This window comes from Priapulus caudatus, unplaced genomic scaffold (assembly GCF_000485595.1).
Source record: "Priapulus caudatus unplaced genomic scaffold, Priapulus_caudatus-5.0.1 Scaffold3073, whole genome shotgun sequence".
Taxonomy (NCBI): domain Eukaryota; kingdom Metazoa; phylum Priapulida; class Priapulimorpha; order Priapulimorphida; family Priapulidae; genus Priapulus; species Priapulus caudatus.
This window is the reverse complement of record NW_014580134.1, coordinates 9771-10770: the sequence shown is the minus strand read 5'-3', so window position 1 is coordinate 10770 and position 1000 is coordinate 9771. Positions and strand designations below refer to the sequence as shown.

Genomic DNA, 1000 nt, shown 5'->3' with positions numbered 1-1000 from the left:
GGTCCGGACCCCCTGGACCTCCCCCCCCCCTGTACACGCCCCTGCTCCATCACTCACCGAGCGTTTAGCCTTGATCGGATAGTGCTTGTCGCAGTCAGACGTCACGTGTTCGGCATTACAGCTCCACAGCACGCGACCTATGTGCCAGTAAGCGACAGCGAGAATGCACAGCGGCACGACGTAACCCAGCATGAGAACAACGACGGTGAACAGCCGCCGGTAGACGAGATACGGCGCCGGCCACATCTCGTTGCAATCTCGCACGATGACGGCGCCGTCCGGTCCGTAGTACGTCTTCACTCGACCGACGACTAGCTGCACGAGAGACAGCGCGCCGGCGAGCGTCCAGATCAACGCTATCATCGTCTTGCGTCGCGTCTTCGTCACGCGCCGACGCAACGGGAACTTGACGGCGAGGACGCGATCGACGCCGATCATCATCAGCGTGTAGACGCTGGCGCTGACGCTGACGATTTGCAGGAAGAGGACGAGCGGACAGAGGACAGCGGGGAACATCCACGTGTTGTACATGATCTCGCTGAACGTGAACGGCATGCAGAACGTCGCCATGATGAGGTCTGCTACGGCAAGGTTGACGAGAAACGCCGACAGATCTGACTGCTGTCGCTTTCCGCACGTGAAGACGGTGATGACGGCACCGTTGCCGACGACGGACGCTATGACGGTGACGGTGTAGAGATAGGTGAGGCCGGTGCGCGTGGCGCCCGCCAGGAGGAGCGCATCGTCGTCGGCTAGCAGATGGGAGTCGTTCTCGATGTGCGACGACACGTTGTCGAAGTGAAGGTAGTCGGCGGCGTAGTCGATGTCCATGGCGGCCGCTGAGTGGCGCTGCTGCTGTGTGTTGGTGTTGCTGCTGCTGTTGTTGTTGGTGTTTGCTGCTGCTGTTGTTGTTGGTGTTTGCTGCTGCTGTTGTTGTTGGTGTTTGCTGCTGCTGTTGTTGTTGGTGTTTGCTGCTGCTGTTGTTGTTGGTGTTTGCTGC

General features: G+C 59.7%; 1 protein-coding gene across 1 annotated transcript; it reads right to left on the bottom strand.

Annotated features, from left to right (window-relative positions):
• Window positions 1-57: 57 nt before the first annotated feature.
• LOC106819267 (substance-P receptor-like) lies at window positions 58-831 on the bottom strand (the record flags this gene model as incomplete). Its single annotated transcript, XM_014823912.1, has 1 exon — window positions 58-831. A coding segment is annotated over exon 1 (774 nt), but the record flags the coding sequence as incomplete, so codon positions are not given.
• Window positions 832-1000: the final 169 nt, after the last annotated feature.